Source organism: Lytechinus variegatus, chromosome 11 (assembly GCF_018143015.1).
Source record: "Lytechinus variegatus isolate NC3 chromosome 11, Lvar_3.0, whole genome shotgun sequence".
NCBI lineage: Eukaryota > Metazoa > Echinodermata > Echinoidea > Temnopleuroida > Toxopneustidae > Lytechinus > Lytechinus variegatus.
In genome coordinates this window covers 13235659-13261829 of record NC_054750.1, presented here as the reverse complement: position 1 = coordinate 13261829, position 26171 = coordinate 13235659, and the positions used below count along the sequence as shown (strand labels likewise).

The 26171-nt window shown below is 35.7% G+C and overlaps 2 protein-coding genes across 3 annotated transcripts in view; one reads left to right on the top strand and one right to left on the bottom strand.

Annotated features, from left to right (window-relative positions):
* LOC121423887 (dynein intermediate chain 4, axonemal-like) overlaps positions 1 to 4378 on the bottom strand; it is a 28710-nt gene extending 24332 nt beyond the window's left edge. The window contains exons 1-3 of one of the 2 annotated variants that reach the window (XM_041619413.1): positions 4172 to 4378; positions 2424 to 2661; positions 1332 to 1448 (exon numbers count right to left, since the gene is read on the bottom strand). In XM_041619413.1, coding sequence (XP_041475347.1) covers positions 1332 to 1448; positions 2424 to 2639 — 333 coding nt within the window. In that variant the 5' untranslated portion in view covers positions 2640 to 2661; positions 4172 to 4378. Of the gene's footprint in view, positions 1 to 1331; positions 1449 to 2423; positions 2662 to 3105; positions 3165 to 4171 lie in introns of those variants that run through there. The other variant, XM_041619415.1, reaches the window with a different exon arrangement.
* A 201-nt stretch (positions 4379 to 4579) lies between these two features.
* On the top strand, positions 4580 to 19870 carry LOC121423888 (mesoderm induction early response protein 1-like). The gene is made up of 10 exons (XM_041619416.1): positions 4580 to 4660; positions 8409 to 8433; positions 8962 to 9095; positions 9863 to 10094; positions 10859 to 10935; positions 12236 to 12305; positions 13327 to 13478; positions 13992 to 14168; positions 14902 to 15029; positions 16520 to 19870. Exons 1-10 carry the CDS (start codon positions 4652 to 4654, stop codon positions 17091 to 17093), a joined length of 1578 nt encoding a protein of 525 aa, XP_041475350.1. The 5' UTR covers positions 4580 to 4651; the 3' UTR covers positions 17094 to 19870.
* The last annotated feature ends 6301 nt before the right edge of the window (positions 19871 to 26171 follow it).

The following is a 26171-nucleotide window of genomic DNA, read 5'->3' as shown; positions in this document are numbered from 1 at the left end:
ATATTGATAGTCATATATTTGTGTGTGGGGGGGGGGGGATCCATGGGACAACAGGGGGATGGGGGACCCGAAATTTGAATTTTGTACAGGAGAGGGTTATTTAATCTCCCATGGCAATAAATCCTCAATATATTACAGATGGTCAGGAAAAGAAGAAATAGTTACACATCGTAATAAATGCTTAGCAAATAATAAATTCCAATGTAAAGCCACAAAATTATTGCCTGATGGTACAAGAAAAAGTGATATTCATCATTACAAGAGAGGTTCATATCTTATGCAGATAGCACTTGCAAAACAACTTAGCCTCCATCATACTTCAATATCATCAGTGACCTCACAAAAATGACAGCACAAATTACAATTACTTACAATTATTCTTGTCACTTTAAACTGTATCACTTTGATGAATTAAACTTAAAATAAACTACAAGTCTACATTATGTAATTATGCACATATTCCTGTACATTTTAATGTGGGGTCATTGATTGATTTATTTTGTTTGCTTTATCTATGGTGTCTGCACAATTTTTTTTAAAGGGGAAGTTCACCCTGAAGAAAACTTTGTTGTAAAAATAGCAGAAAAAATAGTAAAAAATATTGGTGAAGGTTTGAGGAAAATCCGTTAAAAAGTAAGAAAGTTATAAGAGTTCAAAAATTTGGAATTGTGACGTCATAAACGAGCAGCTGCCCCATGTGTTATGTAATATAAAATGCATGAATTTCAAATTTTGTATGGTTCCTGATGACTTAATTTTGTTTTCTATTCATGATTGGGTGTAAAATGATTTGTCTATTGATATACAAAAGGTACAGTGAAAACCATTTTCAATTTTCTGAGAAAATGACATTTCTTTGATTTTTTTACCATTCGCTATGTATGAATGCTGCTCGCATATGACGTCACAAATCAAATAATTGTAACTCTAATAACTTTTTAATTAATTGATGAATATTTCTCAAAGTTTACAATAAAATTTTTTGTCAGGGTGAACTTCCCCTTTAAAAGAAGAATCTAAGTTCTTTCTGAGAAATACAATACCTGTAGATAATTTGTTTGCACAAATCAACATCATATGTCAAATATTTGCCCAAGTCAAAAAAGTTTTGTTTAATAAGACCAGATCATGCAAAACATGTGTAATATTAGACCTATATTAAGTCAAGCTTCTCAAGTAAAACAGACTTTTATGGTGACTGGTCCCAAAAGAATTGTCTTATCAAGATTCGGCCAAGTTACATTTAGTTCAAATTTCAGAAATATACAGCCCGCCTGGCTCCCATTCCAAGCTAAACTTTAATCATACATAAGAGGGACAGAGGTACTCACTGTTCCATGGCTTGATTCACCAGCATTGAAAAGCTTGCTTTGTTGTTGTTTGACTGAGGAGGGATCTGCAGCAATAAGGGGCTGTGGAGTGACATCTTGGCCCTCATCGTCTAATACCTACATTGCACAGAGGATGTCAGAACATCATGAAATGCTAGATCAGCATAAATAATCGCATGCATGTATGCTTTAAGAGCAAACAAAAATTACATCTGTGACAGTTTATGTTGAATAACAGATATTCCATTCTCCATTTTTATCAACTTTTCTAACTCATAAGTACCTCAAGCATTGATGGCACTACAATTATCATTGTTGTAATTCTACACCCATCAAACTATGGGGGGGGGGGTGTGAACATCAATCTGGGTCTGCAGAAAAAATACATGTGATCTGTAGTACAAAAAAAAAATGTCAACCTTTTATAAGTTTAATGTAGTATTTTATGGGCTGAGAAAGTCATCTTCACGAGAGAATTGGTGTTTTCTATTCTCCCAAAAATATGTAAGGGAAGTGGTAAAAGTGATAATTTTTTTTTTCTGGTATTGCATTGCAATTTGCTATGCATTTTTTAAATCACTGATACACAACATTTCTTTTGTGTAGCAAGTTTTTATGTACTGTACATGTAGGACTTTACAGAATGGCAGTGTCATCTTTTCCCACTGACCAAAATATGCTAATCAAATTTATAGAAGTAAAATAATTCCCTTATTCATGAGCGTAAATGTATTCTTTAAAAATGTGTGATTGTTTTCCTGCAGAATTTTCTTTTTTTCTGAAAACTTCCATTAGTTTCAAGAGAGAAAAGAACCAATAAAAAGAATAAAGCAAACAAGGATGCTGATGGCAATGCATTTTAGCTGGACAATAAATATAATGCCATTTAAATGGTTAAAGTACTGTAATCAGAATCTCAGTTCAGTTCACATCATTCACTTTCTTTTTTTTCTTTGGTAAAAGACTCCAGTGGCTGAAAATTATCACAAATACTGTAGAGTGTATCAAGGGGCTCCTATGCATCTGTCAACTTCAACCTAAATTGTTGTAGCAAACATTACCAATGACTTTATAAACAAATTAATGTTTCACCTGGATATTATGGAATTTGGCCCCTGGAAGCTTGTGGTGTTCTGTTTTGCTATCAATCCCAACTTGGCTCTTTCTGCTGGAGTTCAGGGTTGTCCTTGACCCAATGCCTAGGGTCACATTACGGTCTTTGCCAATTCGATTCTGGCTAGTTGAACCACTGATCTTGCTGCTCTTCATGACGCTGGAAGCATTCTGTCCTCCAGGAAGCTTTAGCATGGTTATTGTGAATTATCAGACCCTGAGAAGAGAAAAGATCAAATATCGTCATATGCAGTACAACAGATTTATGCAGACAGGTAAATTGCACTACTGTGACCCCCGCGATAGTGCAATCCGCGTTCGCCATTTTGGATTCGGCAGTGAATTAATGTGTGAGGAATTTCGAACTGGCTTCAAATGAGACGTTTAAAAGAAATGGCAAGGCGAGTCTGTGTCCAATGGTAAAAACATCGCATGCGCGAGGGTCCGAGCTCAGACCCTCATGCATGCGATGTTTTGAAATCGGCAGCGATTTATTCATGTGTGAGGAACTTGATGTTGGCTCTAAATCACCAATTTTGAGGCTAACCGGAGGATGGATATGGATTGAAATAATATTTGGCAAAGTGTATTCTCCAAAATGGGGTAGAATGGGGTCACAATACTAGCACCCCAAATAAAAGGGGGAAACTTATGCACTTACCTTGATATGGATGTGGGTCTATCGTGACAAAGAATCCTGACGTGGCACAAACTGGACCCTCAAAAAAGGAAAAGTTCTGTCTCGTTTGTTCTCCTTTTAAAATAGCCAATCGATAGCAAGAATGAACATGACATGATGTAGAGGTCTAACTTTTCCCTTTTTTGAGGGTCCAAATTGTGCCTCGATTGTCAGGATTCTGTGTCACGATAGACCTTCATCCATATTATAGGCTAATCGAGTTAAGTGCATAATTAATTTTCCTCTTTTATTTGGAGTGCTATTATTGCGACCCCATTTTGGAGAGTACCCATGACATGTCTGCCTAGTTTACACGGATGAGTTCTGGGGCCGATTGCACGAAAGGGTCTTTGCAAGAATCGTCTTTCATGTCGCCCATTTTATTATGATGCGCCATGTGAAACACATTTACCTGCAAACATATTTCATTCATCCACTAAAGACTAAAGTAAACAAATTATAAAATGATGTGTGTTGCATCATGAAATTGTATACAAATTAATAATGCCAGCTTAAGCCTTAGTAGCTATTTAACTAAGCTAACAAATTTTATTTGTTTATCATATCATACATTCCAGAAATATTCTGCATATTCAGACAAAAAAGACGGCTGTGTGTGGCCTTAGATTTAGAACATGATGTACGGTACTGATGTCTTAGTTACTTTGAGCATGTTGAGTGATGTAGAAACTAGAAAGACCCCCCTTCGTGCAATCGGCCCCTGGGCTCCGGCCGCGAAACCTGCCCTCTTTTAGGCTTGGCCTTGCCTTGGGTTTACTCGTCACTGGCTGTCACTATCATCAGTGTCATGCCAGGCAGTGGCACTGGCAGTGCCACACACAACTCCCATTCGCAATTAATTTTGTTCCTCAATTCAATTAAAAAAATAAATGATTTGCAAATGATCTAAATTTCCTTTTGGCTTGCCTTTAGGGCCTACATTTCTTTTGGGATATTTTGATGCAGACTACAAATAATTTCATTTTTCTACTATGTTTGTAATCAAAAGAAAAATCTCTACTTAATTAATGCTTACTAGTTTACTTACACTTAAGTTACAGCAGCAGCTAGCAGTAGCACTAGCAGAACGGAAATTTCGGTACAGTCCCACTTGCTAAAATCAGCGTGTTGTTTTTCCTCCGCGCGAGCGCTCCGATCCAATCGATCCACACAACGAGAAACGAGAAACTTGCAAGCCGAAGCCGACCGAGTTGCCATGGGATCGTGACTGGGATATAGTTTTCTGCCACCGCATACGTCACCATTGTATGCTCTCTGATTGGTCAATTGATCAGCAGTCCACAAGTTCGCATATACTTTCAAAATTTAGTTCTTTTCTGATTTTGGTTGGATAATAATTATTCTAACTATAGTTTAAGAGAATAATCAATTGATTTTACAATTCTATTCAACTAATAAGGAGTTTCTTTTCTTGAAAATACGTTGTAAGAGAATTCTTCATCCGGGTATTTTTTGTAATCATTACGTCAGCAGCGCTAGGTCATCGTTATCCCATAATACTGCAGTCATGGCGCAGGTAAGTGCGAAAATTTCTGAAGTATTTACCGGTAAAATTTGTCTTTTCATTCTTTTCGTAATTTTACCAAATTTACGAATTAATTTGTTTGATTTCTAGATTGAATATTTGGGTGCTTAAAGTGTGAATTTGTCAGCTTTTGGAAGAATGGTATTGTCTGAAAGTAACCGGTGTTCGGCGCAAGTGAGTGAGAATAATAACCAAATTGACTTCCTGTGTGTGCTATTAGTGTGTGTGTGTGTTGTGTGTGTTTATCTTGCGCCGTTCTCTTGTGCGCACATAAATATGGGCGGTCGCCCATACTCGTGACGATGGGGACTGAATGAGCGGTTCGATGTGACAATGTACGCCGAAGCTCTGGCGTGATGAAGGTCACCTTTTGCTGACTCTAGAGGCTAGAGCTAAGTGGTTGCGCTGGACATATATGATTTTAAGAAAAGTTTATTTAAGATTTGCAAGTAGGGCCTAAACAGAACAATAAGTGAATGAAAAATCTGGGGCCGTATTCTGAAAGTGAAAATTGTCTTCTTGTAAAGTTCAGAGTTACAATGAAAAAATTCTGAAAATTCTTGTAACTTTCGCTGAGCGCGTAAGCGTGTATCTTATGAAAACTGTGAATGTCCATTGTCAGAGCTAACGTTAGAATTTTTCGTAAAGTTCAAAACGGTGCATAAATTATATCTCTGTGCGCAACATAACATATCGAGATGACAGGTATTCTCAAAATTATCTTAATTATCTTTGCATTCTTGCAAAATACAAGAAAATTTACCAGAGGAGAGGTACATGTATGATGGGGTGTCCAAACTTCGCGCACTTTTCAAAAATATTCATCAGGCTTAATTTTGTCCACAAATTATTCATAATTTTGTCCACAAATTATTCATAATTTATACAAAACCAATTCAAGAAATAGTAACCACATTGACGACAAGATCGTAAACTATAAAATCATGGACGAAAATGTAAAGTAGGTCACGGGGTTTCGCCGGTATCGCGATCTCAAAATTCTATTCCGATCGGCGAATGCGGGCTGTGCTGGAAAACCGTTCAGAAAAAGTGTGACCTAACTTCGCGCACCAAAGCTTTTGTGGAGATTTAAACAAAGACTCAAGCTCAAAAAGTGAAATATATTTTTTATATCAGATTGATGGCAAAATGCTATGGAATCGGTTAGTACCACATTTAACTCACATTTTTGATGATTTCTGCTTGCAAAATGGTGATATTGTGATGCTTGTTGATTTCTTCAAAACGGGCGCTAACGGTGACAAATTTGCCGATCTTTTGCCAATATTTTCATGAATACTGGACTAATCCTCAAGAAACTTTCAGCGAAGGGTAATTTTAGGTTGCTTTTCACATTGATGATGTCAGATTGTAAGGATATTGGCTAGTTTTGGAGATAATGACCGTCCGCGAAGTTTGGACACGCGCGAAGTTTGGACACGCGCGAAGTTTGGACTCACTGCCATATGATGTAGGGGGCTTTTGTAACTTAAAGTTAATGTTGTCCCTCGCAATAATAATTTATTGCTGCATCCCACAAGAACAGCATGCTATACAAAAAGACACTTTCCAAAGAAATTATAACAGCGGATTGGTAGACTTTTCAACAATTAACAATTGGTATTCGAGATCATGAACCTTTTTTACGTCTTTGAGAACACCCACATGTATTTTTAGCACAGAAGCTACTAAGTGTCAGGGGCGCAAGGAAATTATGCCTCATATCAATAATGCGCTCAATTATTTTTCAGAAGAGATGCTTCTATTGGTTGACCTAAGCATATAACAAGTTTATTGATTGGTTGATGATAAAATACTAGGTTGTGTTAGAGATAAAATACATGTAGGGGACGTCCTTACAGAGAGCAGACAATTCTTAGAATACTGATTTGAGGCAATATTTAGCGAGCTGTTATAATTACTAAGTTACAAGAATATTTAAGACAGTTTTTAGAATACCACCCCAGGATGTTCAGGCAAAATTAGTGAACTGTATTACTGAACACGTTCCACAAATTCAATCATATCAAGTGATATCAAACACATTCTAAGTTGATAAATTCACAAAACTTTCACCTTTAATACAGGTCTACAAAATGTAAATTTGTGAAAATTTTGTGGAAATCATTTTCCTTTTGGAATATCAGCTTCATATCGGACCCCTCTTCACTCACGTCACCTGAAAAAGATATAGACCTCTTGAACTTTTCTTAACGCGTGTTTTCTATGCACAAGGTTGAGAAAACATCAGTTATTGATGAGCTATTTTGACAAATTTTTATTATTTTGAGAATGTAAAGACTTTGAAAATGTGCTTGTGACCATTTTCATCATCTTTCTACTTAAGTTCCCTTGGCTATGGAAGGATGGTGCAAAGTTTTGAGCATATGAAATTTTCTGATGCGTTTGATGTGCATGTTTGGTAATGCAAGGGCGGTTGATAATACATTATTCACTATACCATGTACTATGTAGATCCAGGCATCAGAAAATCAATTTCAGATTTTATGTAAAGGACCAGTACATCCCAACAAAAAGTTGATTTGAATAAAAAGAGAAAAATCCAAAAAGCATTACACTGAAAATTTCCTCAAAATTGGATGTCAAATAAGAAAGTTATGATATTTTAAAGTTTTGTTTAATTTCACAAAACAGTTATATGCACAGCCTGGTGGATATGCAAATGAGGGGACTGATGACGTTATCCACTCACTATTTCTTTTGTATTTTATTATATGATATATTGAATAATCCATTTTTCTCTTAATTGTCAAGTGAAACGACAATTAATTACTCCCTGAATATGTGAAATGAATCTTGTTTAATACAATGTGATTCAGTCAAGTTGGTCCTTATTGTCAAATCTATAATGAATGAAATATTGTATAATTTAAACAATAAAAAACAGAAATAGTGAGTAAGGGACATCATCGACTGTCTCATTTGAGTTGTGCATATCACTGTTTTGTGAAAAATAAGCAAAACTTTAAAACGTCATAACTTTCTTATTTTACATCCGATTTTGATGAATATTTCAGCGTTTTGCTAGTTTGATTTTCTCTTTATTCAAATCAACATTTTCTGAGTTGGACTTGACCTTTAATTTCAATATTTGTATGTCCTTTGTTTTTTAATTTTTTTTGTTTGCTTTTTTGGGGATAAAAATTCACTGTTCTGGGTAGAATTTCAACAGAGTGAACACTTAAGTTTTGGGAAAAATTAGTTTCATACCAAGGTAATAAATTGTCAGCTAATCAATCAAGAATGGATGATGAACTTGAGGGAATTGAGTTCAGAGAGTCAAGTTTTAGCACTTTATATGTCCTAGTACAGGGGGAAGTGAATAAACAAAAACTAAAAACACTGTCCTCATAAACAGGGACATTTTTTTGTTTTGCACCAAGGTAATCTTTGGAGTCAGGAAATTGTTTGTCCAGAGGTGAGGGCTTTATCACTAATTAGCGAACCAAATTTCTCACAAGTTTGAAGAAAAAATGAAGGAATCTCAAACTCGTCTCTTCTAAATGCTGTACTTATAATGATTTCCTTTGGCATTTTTTTCACTTTAGCAGTCCTTGCAGGATGTATTCAGCAATAAATATTTACAAAAAAATTTTGTACTGCATATTTGAGAAGATACGTTTGATCATTGGATTGCCATAAATATTGTAATCCTCTGTATTGTTTTAATCCTATTATTAATATTGTATTCCATTTCATTTCATTTTATATTTCACAGCCAGCAACAAGTGACTCGAGTCCTGGTAAGTTTTTTTTGGAAATCTTGATTCAGTGTAAATGTGCAGTGATGTAGCTACATTGGTCGGCAGTGGTTGGCCCTACTGGCACAAAAGATTTCTGACCTCCACTCATCATGAAGAACACTATTTCCAACCTCCACTATTTTCAAATGAAAAGTGTTAAATGTTAGTTTATTTTCAAAGATTTGCTTATGTCAGGTTGTCATTACGTGTACATGATATTCATTCGCTTTAAGAACACTCGGCCTAAAAAATTGTATTGCTGTGAAATTGTGACCAGTTGACCACCACTAAAAGGCCATAGCTAGAACATTGTCAATGTGATATCCATATATTTATTGATTTTTTCATAACTCTTTTTTTTTTGGGGGGGGGGGGGGGTTAGGGTGCAGAAGTTGTATCAGAAATTCTATTCAAAATTCTGGAGTAACATTCAAATGTAATATAAAAATCCCGTTTTTCCTCTGAGACATGATTAGTTCAACATATATTACATAATCACTTTGTCACTTGTATATTCATTCTATTTAGAAACTGATCGTGATTTTGATGTAACAGCGGAGATGATGGTTCACGACTATGATGATGAACAAACAATGGAAGAAGAAGAGCAAAATGAGAGTGGAGAAAGTTTCAGCAATAATGAACTGGATGAACTAGCTCAGGTAAACTGTCTATCACCCTATATCTTGAGTGAAAAAAAGTCATGTTTGGTAATATGCCTGAATCAGTGATGCCAAACACCACAATTTGTCTAATACAATCAGATTCAGGTAACATTTTTTTCTGTTCTGGTTTGATGATGCAAACTTCAGCTGAGCTATTGATGGTAACAAATCTATCTTAGAGTAAAACTTGTGTAAAGTTTCTCATAATATTGACATTCAAACTTATCAATACATTTGAAGTTAGGAAGCTGGATAAGCTTGCATTTTCTTTCTCCATTTTATTGTCAAAATTCCAATTAATGTAAACATAGGTTGCTATTAAATGCAGGCTTCTTTGCCACATGTTTTCAAAATTGGCCTTGTGAAAATCAAATGTTATTTTAGTTTGAGATTGATGCAAAGCACCCTATGGTCAAAATTCCTGAATTACATGGCACTAAAATCCATAATTAGTGTTTTCTATGATGCTTTCTTTACTGGATTCTGCATCCTAAGATGCCATCATGAATCAGATTAATTTTTTGGACTTTATCTGGCCCAAGTATTGGATTTCTTGTCAAAAGTGAAACAGCAAACTTGCATCAAACATTAAACTGTAGTGTTTTGAATCTCAAGTGTCATTTTGGTCTATACCTTGAGGGGTTTTTATTTTTTTTTTGGATATGATTCATGAAGATGTAATTTTGAAGTCCTTTTTATCATGGCATCCAGTGAAATAAGTTCATAAAAAATGTGTTATTATATATAACATCTTGACATTACAGGATGCAGAAATTCCAATGGAAGACCTTTTAGCCATGTACCTCCCTCCTGAAGGGGGAAACCCTGCAGAAGATGAAGAAGAGGAGGAAGAGGAAGAAGAGGAGGAGGAAGAACTAACAAACGGAGAAGAAGAGCTCACTAATGGAGAGACAGAAGAATCCCTTCCAAACGATGTATATTCAGAGTCCAGAGAATCAACCAACACCAGGGATAGCACCCAAAGATTACTAAGATGTAAGCAAATTAAAGTATTTAATGGTTTCTATTCTAGAGAAATCGGTTTTGAAACTGAAATTTGTGGCATTAGCTGAGTCATGTGTAGCATAGTCTTTCTGTGCGAGGACATCAGTATAAATTTCCTACCTTCCTCTGAATTGGTATCCGGTGGGTGTTTCATAAAGCTGTTCATAAGATAAGAACAACTTTAAGAACGACTGGTGATCCTTTCTTGTTAAATGGTATATACCATAGGCGATTTAGCGCATAGGAAAGGATCACCAGTCGTTCTTAAAGCTGCTCTTAACTTACAAACAGCTTTATGAAACGGCCTCCTGGTTTTATATGCAATCCCAGCATTTACAAATGAAAATTTACCTTCTATACTGGATGGAAACCAGCCAATTAAACACTTCTAATGGAAGAGGGAACCTGTTTGAGATAATTCCCTGTAAGATGTTGTAACAGAATACAGCACTTGGTTAAAGATATTTGCCAAGAATATTCTGATTAACATGAGGATACCAGTCCAAACCGGGCAAAGTGTGTTTGAAACATATTTATAAATTAATTAATTTTTTTGGGGGGAGGCATTTATGAAAATACAAGATTCAGTTAACAATTTTCACTGTTTACCAACAAATGTTGTAATCTGTTTAAACCCATAATCCCTTTCATTCCCCCCTTAATGTCTATGTCAGCAAGGGAAATAGCAATATATGCACACTTGTGCTGAGAAAAGAGTATAACTGTCCATATTGTTGATTGCTTTCACTCAACAGCCAGTACAAATGCTGATGATGAATCAGAATCAGGTTCAGAAGACTCTGACTATGTACCAGTAGATGACTGGAAAAAGGTAAATACAGTTAAGGGTATAATTTCACTTCTTGAAATTTGATTAGCACTTTTGGTAACAAGAGAAAAGCTTTCGACTATGTTCTGTATTGTCCTATGTCTATGTCAAAGAATCGCTTCAAAGAAGAACTCTTGTGTAGCAGTCATAAAAAGTGGAGCATTGTGTGATACAAGGAAAATAATCTCCTTCATTACAGCTTTAATAGTTCCTTTATATTTCTTCTCTAAATTAATGTATTTCCATCCATGCTTTATTCATTTGGATGTCTTAAAATAGATGTGAAAATAAGTACTGTTTTGGTCTTTCATTGTTATTTGGTGCTGTTTCTGAACGGTCTGTCTTTTAATTTAGTGAATGCCCGTCATGATGTACACGTTTTTGATGTCTGTCCTCTTCATAAGAAAAAGTAACTCTTGTTGAAATGTGAACATGAGAGATTGACGTAATGGCAAGAATGATTTGCGGAAGTTAGCGTGAATCTCACTCATTCATTGTCTTCAATGAAATACCCCTTGGCGATCTAACACATTTGATGGTAACTTTAATGTTAACCTTGGTTTTAATTGAAATTGAACAGTATTGCTATAGTTGCCACCATTCTTCATATATGGAGTTTTCAATAGCATTGACAGCAATATAGCTTTTTCCTTTTTAACATGATTTCACATCTACTCTAGATATCAGGGTACCAGCTCATGAAGCAATTTGTCAGAGATTTCCAATCATACATTTGCCCTTAGCCAATAGCATTTAAGGATTTCAGTAGCTTATAATAGTTGTCAGTGAACATAATTCAGCAAGTTGCTTGGTGAAACAGGGCATAGATATCTATAGTAGATGTGAAGTTATGGTAATAAAGATGTTTTACTGTGGATAATGCTATTATGAATTTCTCAATATATGAAGATATGCCCAATCAGGTGAAGATTATCCCCTCATTTCCACATGCCTGCATCTCTCATACTGGAGAAAAACTATGATTTGAATAGATTCTTGGGGTACAGGTTTGGTTATTTGGGGAAAACAGTGATGTCATCTTAATACAAGATGAATTGAATTGACTTTGGTGACCAATATTGTAAAGGAAGGTCATTCACTAGAGTAATTTTTAGGGGAAATTGAAGGCATGTTGTGATTTGTTCCTGATTTGACATAAATTGGACTACTGTACAGTATTCTGCATGTTTACTTTTTGGGAGAGTACTCCTGCAAAGATCAATCAGTAAGATATGTAAGGTATTAATAGCATCAATTTGTTGCCTAGATGATTTACTCAGATCTTTCCATATTTCTCATCCAGTGTATAAATGTAGGTTCTGACTTCCAAGCCGTAGTGCCTGAAGGCCTTAGTCATTATGATGATGCACCAGGTGAGTTCACTCAACTTGGGACGTTTCTTTCAGATATCCTATGTGAAATGAACCCTTTGTATTTTCACAGTGTAGGGCATTATTTTGTGATTTAGTTTATTCCATTGTAATTTATGAGTGTCAAAGCAAAACATGAAGTAGAATGACAAATTTCAATATGATGTTTGAAATTTATTGTATAAGATACAAATATATCAAGCTTTGAGAAAGTATAGTAGGAAATTTATCCGAGGTTGGAGTGCCAATTACTATTTTTCCTGATCAGAAGGAAAAATGGTTACATAGCCAGTCCAACCATGGATTAATAATTCCCACTATGCTTTCGAAAGAAGAGCCTAATGTATTTGTTTTGTATCCCTCTTTAACTTGTAGACCTAGACACCATTCTCGCTACCGTCCTAAAACATAAAAACCTAAAACCCATATTAACAAAACTGATTTACGTGAAATGGTTTTGAAAATAACTTTCAGGTGATCAAATGGGATCGCAAGCGAAGCGATCTTCGAAACTGGTTTCTGAACCGGTTTCCAGTAAACCAGATTAAGAAAGTATAATGAGAACGGTGTACTAGTCATTGCTGACTTGCAACAAATCTAGACCAATTCTAATGTTGCCGGACCTAGTCCTGCCTAGTCTAAGGCCTGTAGAGCTAATGCTAGCCAGTCCTTTCATCATTTATTTAGAATACTCTTGGATATTCATAAGGGATATTAATCAATTCAACCTGATTTGCCTGTTTCGAGGTAGAAAAAGGAAAGTGGTATGAAATGTTTCAGCTATCTTACATGTATAATGCAGTTTATGTGAACTCCTTGTTTCCACCATGAAGAAACTGCAAAATAGTTTTTCTTTGGGTCTGAGCTTTTGTTATTTTCCATCAGCATGTTTAGGATGTTGATAACCACTGTGACTGGTTGATCTGCCAGATATCACTGTTTTAGGGTAGACAAATAGGACACAGAAGGACCAAGTACTTAAACGTGTACATCTTTTTTTCCTTAATATCTTATTTTTATGCAGTATATGAGAATGAAGATAGGCTATTATGGGATCCGTACAAGCTGCAGGCAGCTGATACAGAGCGCTTTCTAGCCCAAGTTCATCAACCTGTAGCAGGCATGCAAGGCATTAGGGCATTGCCATCTGGGTGTCACATCAGAGATGATGAAAGGGTAAGATATCAGGAGATGCGCTGACAGAGTGAGTGCGGGGTGTTATTGGGAGCATTTCACATAGCAAACAATAAGCTTCTGAAAAGTGTCTATTGCCTCAGAGATGGATGCAGAATTTTAGCATCGGGGTTACAGAAAACATGCTATCACTTCTAAATCAGGCACTTCCTCTCCCCCCCCCAGTTAACGAATGGAAGTTTGTTACTCCTAATTTGGTCTCAATTTCAGGAAAATTTACTGCAAATTTAATCTGTGAAGGCTTACGTGGAACTGCATGTGTACTATTTGTCTCGCAGAGCAGGATGCTGCAAAGTTGCTAGAGTGCAAACTGATCTGTACATGTAGTACATTTGGACGTGAAGTACTTCTGATTTTTAGTCTCCATATCTAATGTAAATTGTATATCCATCCATCACTGTTCTATGTCCTGATTGGGTGATTTCCTTATGATAATACCCCTATACAAGAATGTCCTCCAACCCAACCTTTACTCTTTTCTTTTTTTCACGTCAGACCCTTTTCATCCTCCTACAATGTGGGCACAATGTAGAGGAAGCATTGAGGCGGCATCGGATGCAGATGGCACCACCAGCAGATGAGATGAGCCTCTGGTCAGAGGAGGAGTGTAGAAACTTTGAGAGTGGTCTCAGAACATATGGCAAGAACTTCCATCTAATTCATCAACACAAGGTAATGTATGTGTTATGATCATGTACGAGATGGATTCATAATGGCAGTATTCAAACTGTAGCTCTTTCTTTAGAATTATTTCACATCTACTCTAGATGTATATATGGACATTGATTTATCAACAAATTGTTAGAAATTTTACTGCAACGGGTATAAGAGCACATCAGTTCAGAGTAAAGTGTGATTTTCATGGGGCCTGCAAACATTTTGAGAGGGTTATGCAAAGGATGCAAATGTAAAAAAAATGGTAAAATGTGCCAAATACACCAAGCATTTGCTTGGTGTATATTTGTCTCATGAAATGAGCATGTGAGATGGCTTTTCTTATTTTTTGTATATTCACATTATTTGCAAAAAGATTATGTGCCCTGTGAAAACTGCAAGAAGACATTTTTAGGAAATCATATATTATTGAGAAAATAATTTTTATATGTCTCTATTTTACAAATCTTACATAAGTTATAGATTATAGGATGAGTGTAATTTCAAGTAGCTTTTAACTTTCAAGTAAAAAAAAAATCCAATCATAGCAACGTGAACCAATGTCTTTTTCGGTTTTGTTAAAACCAAATTGAGATATACTTAAAGGTTTTTTTCCATCTGCAAGAGCATTGCATATTTTATTATAGAATCTACAGCTTTTGGAGAGAAAAAAAAGGTTTGGGAATCAAAGAATACAGTTTTTTATTCACAGAGTGTTGCAGGTCTGGTTCAAATTGATTTTTTTTTATAGGTGAGGACGAGATCTGTTGGTGAGTTGGTCCAATTTTACTACCTCTGGAAGAAAACGGCACGTCACGACATGTTTGCAAATCAAAGCAGACTAGCGAAAAAGAAATATCACCTTCATCCAGGAATCACGTAAGTTCATCTATACAAATACAAATAGTTTTTTTTTTAAATAATAATAATGATATAGGATTTGTATAGCGCACATATCCACCATGCTAGGTGTTCAAGGCGCTCCTATATTACCCCGGCTAAGCTAGCCTACCGATTCTAGTGCGCACAGCTTTTTAATACATGTATAATTGATTCTACACCACAAAATGCCCTCTCCCACTCGGTATGATAAGGTTGAGCATTTCATGTGAAGTGACTTTTTAAATTATTTATTGACTGCTACTCGAGACACCATATAAGGGGTATATAAACAAGTTGTATAAAGTTATATAAAAGTTTAATGTTTAAATCTTTTCTTTGGTTTGGGATTGTTTCACAAAGGTAGTATGCATAAACATATATGATATATGTATGGATATTGAAATGATCACAAATGAATATAACTTAACTTGGGCAAAATAAAGTTGAATCATCGACTGTCTGGATGTGACACGCCCCACTCAGCCGCTGGCATTCAGTCCCTGGCCTCCGCAGCTGGCGTTGCCCTACTTGGCCCTTGGTAGTCGGTCCCTTGGCCTCTGCGGATAGCGATGCTTCCTTGGCCCTTGGCAGACAGTCCCTTGGCCTCCGCAGATGGCGATGCCCCTCAGATCGGACTTTGAAGATTACGGACGAGATCAAGCCCCCAAAATTGTCATGAATTAGACATATAATGTCGATGGAGCTTGGGCTTATAGACTCGTCACCGACGTTGATTCCCTCAGATAACTTTTCCTGGCTAAACAAAGATCTATGGTCTATCTTAGCTTAAGGTGGTTCTCCCTGACCAACCAACCTCCTAATATACCCTATCGTAACTAGGAAAGCACTCCTAAAATTGTTAATTACAGATGAGTGCATAAGTATACCAAGTAAAATATTCCATTTACAAAAGAGAACTTCTGTGCATCTGCACAACTGAATTAACTTAAGACCGATATTTTACCACTTGTATGAGATATGAAATCCACCTGACTAGTGTGCAATGAATATTCCTAACACATATCTTTAACTCAAAACATGTGTCTAATGTTTTAGATTTCTTCCTCGAAAGAGCAATAATATATTTGTGACCTTATCGAAAATACCAACTAACAATCATTTAGTTTTCTATTCTCTTATGTTTTTGTTGATCGAAAGAAAAAAAACCTTTTTAGATTTGTTACTTGATTTTTGGTAGACGCTGTCTGTATCTATGTTTTTTAAATTGCATTGAGATGGTGAGCTTTGACTAACTATTATTTGGAAATATTGTGAAATTGTTCACAATATTCTTTCATCTCTAGGTATGTTAGTACTTTATATACTAATATTATTATTACTTATATAACTAATATATTTCTTTTTAAAATACATGTTGCCTCTGTCCTGCATATTGTTGGAATCACACCTTATTGATTGAATAGATATACATGTCGGTTAAAATCATGTTCCCTCTCATTCATTTATATATTTTGTTTCCATTCTAGGGACTACATGGACCGGTTCCTGGATGATATCGACAACAGTATGAGTCCTCCACCTGCCCAGTCTCTCCTGGACAAGACAAGGATGAATAAACCACCCAATCAAGTCACCATGATGGCTCTCAATGGAGTGCCAGACCTTCAGAACTGTTCTGCAGCAATCGGTGGCCTTGCTAGTGGTGACCTCCCTCACGAAGCTTCAGCCTCAGGAACGTTAGGAACCTCCTACAGCTCTCTTCCTTATGCAAGCACCCGTTCCATGCCCATAACCTCGGAAGACGGTGTACCTCCCGCTAAGAAACAGCGACTAAAAGACAATGACCTCTCCGTCCTGGAGAACCTGAACAATTTCCTAGATAGCAATGGAGGAATGAACATCACAAACTCTGCTGCAGAGCTTCTTGCTCCCATTGATGTGCCCCCTGCAGCCAAACCCTCCCTGGCGCACAATTTACAGAACTTGGATCCTAGTGCAAAGGGCTTACTGCCTTCACAGAGTGTGGTTACTATTGGAAGTGGGTTCAAAACAACGGAAGGGATGTCAAGAGAAAAGTATAGTTCAGTCGTCAGCCAATGATGGACACGCGTTATGTGCTGCAGTATTCTGTGTTAATATGTAAATAAGCCAGAGAGATGCAAGATAGAGTTTATGTGATCCATCTTTTTGTACCACCTGGTTGTATCTTTGTAAAAAATAAGATAAGTAAAAAAAAATTATGGTAGAAGAAAGGACGTGATCTTGTTTGCGGAGTTGGTGTGAAGTTTGTTTGAAGTGACGGGATACCACTACAAACAGATTAGCTCAACGTGAGGAATTGTAATTCTTTGCCATTATCGCAATCCTCTATTTCTTCCTCACTTTCCTGTCATGAAATTTTACCATTACTGTGAATCTTAAGACTATATTCCTCCCTGTTCTCTTAAATCTTTTATTTTCCCCCCAATAAAGATGTTCTAAAATATAAATATATATCATGTTCTCAGGTGAAGAGAGGTATTGAAATAGAAAGTTAATGAAAAGGAAGGACTTTATCACAAAGTTTACCGTGAAGGCATTGCGTGATGATTCATTTTTTTGGAGTTGTGTGCAATGATACATATTGGTAGCATCATATTTTTCTGTTCGTTCTTTGTATATGTAACCGACCATTCCTTTTTTAATATAGAAATCCATATCTTATGTCATTTTTACAGACACGAATGCTTCATTTTTCCCTCCTAAGATACATCTATGTAGATACAAAAAAATTCCTATAGGCCTTGCCTGTGATCGTACATGTCATCATCTCATGTAAGTGTGCACATAACCAAATACATTTCATTTGTAAGCCATCCCAGATGAGTTTTCATAAATCAGATTAAATTTGGTTGTGTAAGAAACCAACCAGAAGACTGACAGCTTTCAGTCCTCTGTGAGGGACTGGTCGGTGATAAATGTTTTACTAAAATGCACCCGAGTGTGCACTTGGTTTTCAAGTTGCTACTTTCAAGTTTTAACTATTGCTTTTTATAATCTTACATGCTTCCATTAGGTTTCATTAAAAAGGAATTGCTTAAAAGAAGATAAAGCTCAGATGCATATCAACTGTAATAGTGACTGGGCATCATTATTTTATGGTTATCTTTATCTCAGCCATAATAATATAGAGGCTGAGGAGAAATAGAATGATGAATCGATTTATTTCATGTCGTTTAGTAGGTCATTTGAATATATTCGATCTAGATTAGCCATTATTGTAGTCAAGTTATGGCTGCAATGAAGTAGAGTAGCCATTGAGCATTTGGGCTTGAACCAAATTTTCTTACTCTGCACAACCGCCCAGATATTTATTGTAATCTCTAGTTTTTTATGGCAACTATTTGAGGCACAATGTCACACATTTTCTCCACGGGCCCTTTTCAGTCCCGGTGCTGCTGAAACTCTCAGTTGTACCACTGCCTGGGTGAAGCATGCCAAACATAGATATATGTCTTTTGAAAGAATAGGGGGACTATGAAGAAATCCAACCATTTATTGTGTGTCTTCTTGACCAGACACTTGCAGCTTTGGATTTTACACTGCCAGTTGATTGGTTGTTGTGGTGGGGGGGGGGGGGATATTTCACTAAGAGTTGGGTCTAACTAATTTCTGCTTTTGTGCCAACACACACATGTTATTTAAAGCTTAATCTCATTAATAGATCTTGGGTAGATTGTGTCTCATGATCTGACCAATACCTTGATGCTTATACCACAGGCAGGGCTCGACATTAGCAGTGGCCAGGTGGCCCGGGGCAACAATAAATGGGAGTCGGACCACCAAATTCTACAAATGCCAACACCTGGGGGCCCTGTTGGGCTACCAAAGTTTGATAAATTCTAATGTTTTCTATTGTGTTAGGGCCACTAGAATTGCTTTGCGAGCCACCAAAAATATGAAATTGATTTTGGTGAACCAATCGGGCCACCAACAAAAGATGTTAGTGTGGAGCCTTGCCACAGGCAAATGGAAATAAAAGTTTGATTTTTAGTCACTCTTTGTGAAACCGTTGCTGATTGATGACCATTCTGGCTATGGGAGCACTGCTGTTAGCATGTTGAAATTGTGTAGAAAGCTGATATTTGATTAGAGTGAAAATGTATTCAGAATGTTTTCACCCTTAAGCAGTGGTGTGGCATTGCCTCCCCGACCACCTACTAACAATTGATCTTTTTCTGTGACTCTGCCCTTAGCTTTATAACCAGGTGGGTGTTTCATAAAGCTGTTCGTAAGATACGAACGACTTTACGCACGACTGGTGAACCTTTCTTGTGCTATGTGATATCACTGAGTAATTGAGTTATGACCTAAGAACATGTTCCAGTCATGCTTTAAGTCTTTCGTTACTTTACGAACAGCTTTATGAAACACGCACCAGATTAGGCAGCTGTGTATTTGGGACCTGCTTTCTTATCTTTAGATGCGAAAATATTAAATTATGTGTAATAAATTGTGGCTTCTCAAATGTGTGTGTGCACAGTAATAAGGTTTTTACAGATTATCTTTCAAGAGCTTGTTACCATCAGGGTCTCATATCACAAAGGTTAGTGTTTAATCATATAGTTAGTTAGTTTTATGATTAATTGCATGTTATAGTCTATGCTATCGAACATACAAAAGTTACACGATGATTGCTAAGCTTTGTGTTAGGGGCACCTGGGGACCAACCTTAAAATCACTTTTCTAAAAATATGACTTGGGATTTGAACCATGAACCCCTTTTCTGGTTGTTTAGGGATATTTCCTACAGTGCTGTATCCTAATTCATTGACAATAACTTCATACATTTTGGTGCTTACATATTATAGCTGCTATATCACATTCAGATTTAAAGATTTGAAAAAAAATAGGAAGTTGCAGTTTTTACAGCTATCAAAATGTTTAATAATCAAGTTTGGGAAAAAGTCAAGTTTTTACAAATATTTAACTCCAGGTGGCTTATCATTGGTGGAGGAACAGTATTTTAAAGGATTGAATTCCATAGTGATATGAATATATTGAAATGCATTTGATTTTGTTTCATACTACTAGTGATAGATAAAACTTAACCCTGCCATTCCTAATTATCCCATTATACATACCTCTAAATTTTTTACATAATTACAATCAGCACTAATTTATTAAATTCATTAATTTGATATTTGAATTAATGTGGCCTTTAAGACAACTCAGACCTTCACATGATTAGAGTGCATGTTCTGTTTATTTATACTACATGTGACAAAGTATTATTTTATTGGGTTTTTGCATTGTAGATTTGTGGGAGATTGGCAGCACCAAAGTTTAGTTTTGTACATGTATCTTGTGTCACATTTTATCATCTCATTACTTAGTATGATGATATTATTTGTAAAGCTGTACATTCTTTCTGTTTGTATATATTTTGTTAGAAGAGTAGATTGCTTAGAAAAGGAGGAGATGTAAATATTCAACTAGTACGGTATTCATTCTACGATAGAAATAATTTTTAGGACAGGAATGTTCCAAGAACATCTGTAGGATTCTACTTCTAGAAGTTCTGAAGTGAAATCGTTCCAAAAAGCAAGATGAGAAAAAGAAACTGTGGAAGAAGAAAAAAGACAATATTTTTGTATTATAGGTATATAGTTATGATGTTATTCTTTATAATATTTAAATAAATCTCTTAAAAAGAAAATCAGTCAAAAGGTGCTAATTATTGACATTGTTAGACATTGTAAACTTGCTTTTGTTTGTATAATATGTGTATATAAGATCGAGAATTAGGGATGGACAAGGTCAGAGAGTGGCAATCCAGGCTAATGGGTCTGTTTCCATAGAGTTTCATTTTTGTTACGCTAGAGAATAAGAAAAAAAATCATAAGGATTAGATGACCCTTCTGCTTGTCAGTTGCCACTTGTAATTTATCATTCCTTTATTACTGAAGAAGGGACTTGTCTCCAGTTTTGGTCACAGCTCTCCAGTGTTCCTCAAGCCAAGGATTGAGTTCAACTCTTGATAGAATTCAGCTCATTCCATAAGACTGAATAAGGATATGAAATTAATCCATAAGTGAGGATATGAAATCTGAATTGACTGATGTAGCATACCCTAAGTATCATGTTCATGTTCTCATCTGTAAAAATGCAATTTCAGCCCAATGCTAGGAATAATTAAGCAACAAATCATGCATGAGTCTTAACATTAATGTTTTCAATTCAAACATTTGTATATTCAAACACATCAACATGCCAGGACTACTTTGTGTTGACAGCATATAAGCTGATAGAGCAATGCACTTCCAGGATAACAATTTACAAATACTTGGTAAATGGTTTAAAAAAAAATCATGAGAAAATAGAGAGGTTTGTGAATATTACCTGCCAAGGCTGCCATACAGTAGTTGGTTTAACTTTAAAATCCAATAAATGTTATCTGTGACAAAATACATGTACTACAAATGAAGTGAAGGAAGGATAGCTGATATATTTCTAAATTAACTGATCCTTTCGGTAAGAAAAAATATGCCTTCATAAAATGAACACCTTGTACTGGGGAGCTGTTTGTGCCATGGGGCCAAATCAGTTCAATGTCTTGCATTTTCAAGTGAGTTGTACTTTAATGGATGAAATAAAAAAAAAATTGTGTAGATAGGATGTTATCACTATCCATGAGAGAATTGATTAATAATGAATCACTCCCAGTTCATTGAAATATACTTTGTGCCAATGGAGACATTGTCAGGTTTAATAATAATACTTCGTAGTATTCCTTTTTACGGGTGTGTGTACATGTGTTTTTAATCACTGGATGCATCATTAAAATTCATGGTAGAATGGGTTTAGGAATTAACAGTTCTGATTTATTTTATACAAATGACTATGGGAGTTTGTTCATGCTCTCCCTATTGGCAGGTTGAAATTTTCATGTACAACTGTACCCATTTCAAGAGTTATAATTTCAAAGTTCTGATGCTCCTACATGAGAAGTGGTAATACAACTATGATCTTTCCAAAGCAAAACATGCATTTTTTATGCAATTATTCTTCTTTTCCTTGAAAGCTGTAATGACATGTATTGTTTATTTTGATGTTTTGTTGTTTTTGTTGGGGTTTTCCCCTTCAGATTTATTGAGAGATGAATATAATTATTTTATATTTACACGATGCATAGTTCTGTTTGTTGTTAGTTTTTGTAAGTTTATGAATGAGTTTATTCTGCCACATTTTGGGCATTATTGTTTGTTGCAGTCCAGTGGCATGTCAACCAATTTTTTTTTATAATAATTGGCCATAATTGCTTACAATAATTTTAGGACCCATTGTATGGTAACCTTGCCATAAACTACCTTGAAAACATTGCTTTTGACTTTTTGCAATTTAGAGCCCTTTTCACAATCATGGCAGTTACCCTAATGGCAAAGTTCTTATAATGATACCAAGTCTTTGAATGCAGAAGGCCCAGATCAGCTATTGATACTGAAAACTTTTTTTGAATCCATGGCATTTGTTCTGGTGACAATTGATCCTATTGGAAAATCTGCATTCTAAACAATATACCCAGACATATAACCCAGCATTCTGAACTGAAAACCGAACATATCTCCAAACCAATATCATTAGCGATATTAAGGCAGGAGCTGTTTGTTGCAGATGAAAACTTTAATCACTCTTTTTTTTAACATCCATCAATTACTCCCTCCTGATATGCATCTACATAGCTTTTTTCACCTGTTTTGGTTGGCACCATTATCTTATGATATGTAAGAAAAACTCCTAATTCTTGGTGCTGATCGTTTCAGAAATCTTTGAGGGTAGTGTTTTTTAAAACTGTGACCTGTTCCAAGGGTTCTGCTGTAAATTCGGGAGAGGTTCATCAACATGTTCATCTAACAAGATGTCAAATCTGACAACTTCCTACATTTTGATACGATTTTGATATGGCAACTGTGTTAAAACAGTTCGTGTCCGATAAAATGTCTGACAAGTCCTTTCATGAAAAACTCCACGGATTCTCAAAGTCATTTTTATTCCCACTGGCTAAAGTTAAAATCAGAGCTTTGTAGACTAATATTTGTCTCGTTACCAAACAAAGTTGATTATTTGTTATACTTTGATGATAAGGGTTATAAGAAATTCAGTCAAATACGGTATTGTTGAAAGACCAGAGAAAATTTGGTTTCTATTGTACGCACAAGAACTGGGGAGCGTTTCATGAAAGGAAAGTCCTGTTTATCAGACAGTTACCGTATCAACATTGCTTCTCAGCCAGTAAGAAGTCAGATCTGACAACTTGTCAGATGAAAATTGTTGATGAAACACTTCCCAGATCACCAGTAGCACATTAAGTTATGCATAACTTACAAATGGCTTTATGAAATAGGTCCCAGTTCCCCTTTTGAAATTCTTTTAAGTTTTGAAGGTGTATACAAGGAGTGTGTAAGTTCGTACATGATCCAATGAAGAGAACATCCCCAGTATGTCTACACTACAGCCAAAGTTTGGTTTCCAATATTTTCATAAGCTTTGCTAGCACTTCTATCCCCACTTTCAGAAGTTGCGTCCCATAAACATGCATTAAAATGTGGTGTCATGAATAGCTTTAAATCATTTTGTATAGTTAAAATGTGATCACAGTGTAGTATTTTCCATAATTTTTTTATTATTTTTTTATAATCTACTTGAATGATTGTGTAAATATACGTTTGGCTTTTAAATTATTTCAAATTTTGTTCAATAGATGTTTATGGTTGAAAATTGATACCAAGAAACGGTTTACCCAAATTGGATAGTGATGCGATTTTAGCTGCAGTAAAGTGGAGAAAAAAAAAATGTCATTGTATAAATTATTTTTACATGTACTTTTGTAAATATGAAAAAAAGATGTTTGCCACTATGACTTGTAGCTATATAATTATATATACAAATCTGGAATAAAATATGATGGACAAAAATATGTCTTGTTTCTTCCATTTGTTCTCCTTGGTTATGAGTGTTGTTGAATCTCAACATGTAAGTCTCCATCAAATTTTACCATTTGCTACACCTTATTACTCATTTGAAAAATCTGCATTAATTAAGTAGAACTAACAAACGTTTCCATACGAGCCAATATCCCTGACATATAACCTGATTTCTCATGAGAGCTTTAAAGGGAGTAAGTTTAACTGAAAATAGGGGTCACTTATTCTGTTTTCTTTCTCATTTTTTTTGTCTCACCTGCGAAGCAAAGTGAGACTATAGGCGCCGCTTTTCCGACGGCGGCGGCGGCGTCAACATCAAATCTTAACCTGAGGTTAAGTTTTTGAAATGACGTCATAACTTAGAAAGTATATGGACCTAGTTAATAAAACTTGGCCATAAGGTTAATCAAGTATTACTGAACATCCTATTAGAGTTTCATGTCACATGACCAAGGTCAAAGGTCATTTAGGGTCAATGAACTTAGACCATGTTGGAGGATTCATCATCGAAATCTTAACCTGAGGTTAAGTTTTTGAAATGTCATCATAACTTAGAAAATATATGGACCTAGTTCATGAAACTTGGACATAAGGTTAATCAAGTATCACTGAACATCCTGCCTGAGTTTCACGTCACATGACCAAGGTCAAAGGTCATTTAGGGTCAATGAACTTTGGCCGAATTGGGGATATCTGTTGAATTCCCATCATAACTTTGAAAGTTTATGGATCTGATTCATGAAACTTAGACATAATAGTAATCAAGCATCACTGAAAGTTTTGTGCAAGTTTCAGGTCTCATGATTAAGGTCAAAGGTCATTTAGGGTCAATGAACTTTGGCAGAATCGGGGGGTATCTGTTGAATTACCATCATAACTTTGAAAGTTTATTTGTCTAGTTCGTTAAACTTGGACATTAGAGTAATCAAGTATCACTGAACATCCTGTGCGCGTTTCAGGTCACATGACCAAGGTCAAAGGTTAATGAACTTTGGCCGAATTGGGTGTATCTGTTGAATTACCATCATAACTTTGAAAGTTTATGGATCTGATTCATGAAACTTGTACATAAGAGTAATCAAGTATCACTGAACATCCTGTTTGAGTTTCAGGTCACATGATCAAGGTCAAAGGTCATTTAGGGTCAATGAACTTTGGCCGAATCGGGGTATCTGTTGAATTACCATCATAACTTTGAAAGTTTATTGGTCTAGTTCGTTAAACTTGGACATTAGAGTAATCAAGTATCACTGAAGATCCTGTGCGCGTTTCAGGTCACATGACCAAGGTCAAATTACCAAGGTCAAAGGTCAATGAACTTTGGCCGAATTGGGTGTATCTGTTGAATAACCATCATATCTCTGTAAGTTTATTGGTCTAGTTCATAAAAAGTGGACATAAGAGTAACCATGTATCACTGAACATCTTGTGCAAGTTAGAGTAGTATTCAAAGTCAGCACTGCTGCTATATTGAACTGCGTGATGCAGGTGAGACGGCCAGAAGCATTCCACTTGTGCCGGTAGATTTAAATTAAAGGACTGTATATCATTAATTGCATAGGAGTGGAATTCCAAGATGTAGCAAGTAATAAAGATGATGAAGTAGCTTATAAGGTGCCAAATCTGCTGTGTTTAAGACATCGAGGTAAGAAAAGAGGGGCAGGTTTTAGTGTCCTCAGGAAGGCTATTCCACAATGGTTTTTTATTGGAACTTTGAATTAAACAATATTTCATTTTTTTTATAGATTTGACAATAAGGGCGAACTTGTCTGAACCATATAGTATTAAACTATGCTAATTCCACATTTTCAGGGAAGAATTAATCATTGCATCACTTGACAATGAGAAAATTAGAATATTTCATAAATAAAATATAAAAAGAATTAGTGAGTGGATGACGTCATACATGTAGTCTCCTCATTTGCATACCGGCCAGGATGTGCATATGACTGTTATGTGAAATTTAGCGAAACTTTAAAATGTCGTAATTTGCTTGTTTTACATCCGATTTTGATGAAATTTTCAATGTTAAGCTTGTTGGATTTTTCTATTTATTCAAATCAACTTTTTGTTGGGGTGGACATGCAGATGGTGATTGTATTAATAGTACTCTAAATAAAAATCAAGTAAACACACTCATTTCATATTCTATAATCTCAAAAATGATTTAATAGATGAGGCAATATGTTGAGTAACATATAATTATGAGGCAATA